Source organism: Propithecus coquereli, unplaced genomic scaffold (assembly GCF_000956105.1).
Source record: "Propithecus coquereli isolate 6110/MARCELLA unplaced genomic scaffold, Pcoq_1.0 Scaffold257, whole genome shotgun sequence".
Classification (NCBI taxonomy): domain Eukaryota; kingdom Metazoa; phylum Chordata; class Mammalia; order Primates; family Indriidae; genus Propithecus; species Propithecus coquereli.
This window is the reverse complement of record NW_012148141.1, coordinates 1883014-1885343: the sequence shown is the minus strand read 5'-3', so window position 1 is coordinate 1885343 and position 2330 is coordinate 1883014. Positions and strand designations below refer to the sequence as shown.

Here is a 2330-nt window from a genome sequence, read left to right as displayed (position 1 = left end):
GGGGGGGACCAAGGGCAACATACATAACCTAAACATCTGTACCCTCATAATATGCTGAAATAAAAGAAAAAGAAAAAAAAATAGAATGGATGTACAGTGACAAATGCAGTACAACTGGAACAAGATGAGGATCAAGAAAAGGAAACAGAATTTGGCAACTTGGAAGTCAATAAATGCAGTTTCAAGAACTTAGTGAAGCTAGAATCTGTTTTTCAAAGTGTTAAGGAATGTGTGTGTAGTGAAGAAATGGCATCAGTGAGCATGAATTCTTCCTATGGATATTCTGCAGGTGAAGGGAACAAAAAAGATGAGATCACAAGTCAATAGAATGGTAGGGCTGTGAAGAGAATCGCCTTGGAAAAAAAGGTCAAAGTTAGAGTCTTAATTCTTGAAGAGCAAAAGAATCAAAAGTTTTCTTAAGTTATAGAGAATTTTTTCAGTGAAGTAGGGCATTGAAGGAGTTTACATAGTGTACTCAAATTGTGATCTCTGGACCAGTCATATTAGGATAAACAGGGTGCTTCAAAATGCAAATTATTGGTCCCCAGCAATCTCTACATAAATAGGACCTCCAATTGATTCTTGTGCACACTAAAGTTTGGATCCAATGCCCATTTTCAACAGAAGTCAAGGCCACCTGCAGAGAAGCAGTGAGAAGCAGTGGGACTCGGAGTATGAGCAGGATGGGAAAGATAAGGATTAGATACTGAAGAGAGTGATAACAAGTCAATTAGAATCAATTAAAGGGATTGTCTAGCAATGGAGGAAGTCCAGCAAGACAGTCACGATCTGTACTGCACCAGCCTAGTTTGGGGACTTTCTGTAGCATACAAATAAAACCATCCTCACTGGGTTAATTAAAATAACATGACAGGCTCTGGGCTGAAATATCCTTAAGTATTAATCGAGCTGCACTCTGATCCCACCCCCCTGTGGGTGCCTTACTAACCAAAAGTTATATAGGCCAGGACATAGACAGTATTAACTTCCCCATTGCTCCCCATTGTACATCTTTAACATTAGAAGCCTATGACTTTCTGACTTTCTGTTTGAACTGTTTTTCAGATCCTGAATTCTAATAGAATGGCTGGCACCAACCAGTTTGAAGAGCCCTTACCAAGGGACTGAGTCAGCATAAGAATGCAGCTTCCTTGTCTCCTCATCCCATGACTTCACCCTTCCCTCTTCCATGAAACACGGATCTCCACACCTCTGCCTACTGCCCATCCAAACCCGTTGAAATCCCTAGCCCTAAACTCCTTGGGGAGGTAGATTTGAGGTTGCCTCCTGTCTCTTTGTTTGGCTGCCTTGCAATTAAATCCTCTTTGTCTGCTGCAACTCAGTGTCTCAGTGTACCAACTTGCCATGCCTCAGGCAACAAACCTGGTGTCGTTACACAAAAAAGTCACAATCTAAGGGCAGAGAAAGTGGATGATAGTTTACCCAAAATAAGGGATCAGCAAAGTGAGGAAGTAATAGGAGAAGGCAACAAAAAATTTAAGGGCATCTAGCAGGAGCATTGTTGAATTGTCTGACAATGGAGACCAGTCTGCCTTAAAACTGAGGGATACAGAACTTGGTAAGGGCAAGGTTAAGTCGAAATGAAAGAGTAGGAGATCTTAAAATGATGATAAGAGTGAGAGACATTTGGAATTCCAGGTTAAACAGTTTCAAGTGATGCTATCGGTTCAAGGAGTGGCCAAATTCGATGTGAATTGAAGAAATTGAAGGTGATGAAGAACCATGAGGATAAAGTGTGGGAAAGATTACTGATACGGTTGGTGAAGTTCTTAGAGGTGATTTCAGAGCAGGAGTCAGTAGGAAGTGGAGATAGGATTGTAGGCTGATGACGAAACTGTTGAAGGTTGGAGAGAATGACCAGAATGTCAGCAGATAGTGATAATTCAAGCCAAGAGGGATGGTGTATATGGATTGCAGAGTATTAAGGAGAATAGGTTTATGAGAGATAGTAGATAGACAAAAACCAGAACATTCGACTGTGTGTAAAATTATGTTGAGAAAAGTATTATTAAATAGCAATAGAAACACAGGAAACCAAGCAAATGAAAGAAATTAGGAAATTATTAACACCAACAAAAAGTTGTATTAATAAAAGAAGCAAAATAATATACAAATTGGTTCAGCATTAAATATTTTCATAGCAATAATAATATAATCACTGAATATTGACAGCAAAAAAATCAAGATTTAACTCTATTGGGATGATGATAGGAATGGAAACAATTGGATGGAAGATTAATAGAACTAAATATGCGTCAGAATTATCAACAGATAATATGAAACATTGATAAATCAAGAAATAGAAGCAT

General features: G+C 38.8%; 1 protein-coding gene across 1 annotated transcript in view; it reads right to left on the bottom strand.

Moving 5' to 3' along the window:
* The window catches only part of POF1B (premature ovarian failure, 1B), a 99562-nt gene that overhangs the window by 45176 nt on the left and 52056 nt on the right, over window positions 1–2330 (bottom strand). Inside the window, exon 6 of the mRNA XM_012647132.1 lies at window positions 1384–1412. Coding sequence (XP_012502586.1) covers window positions 1384–1412 — 29 coding nt within the window. The remainder of the gene's footprint in view (window positions 1–1383; window positions 1413–2330) is intronic.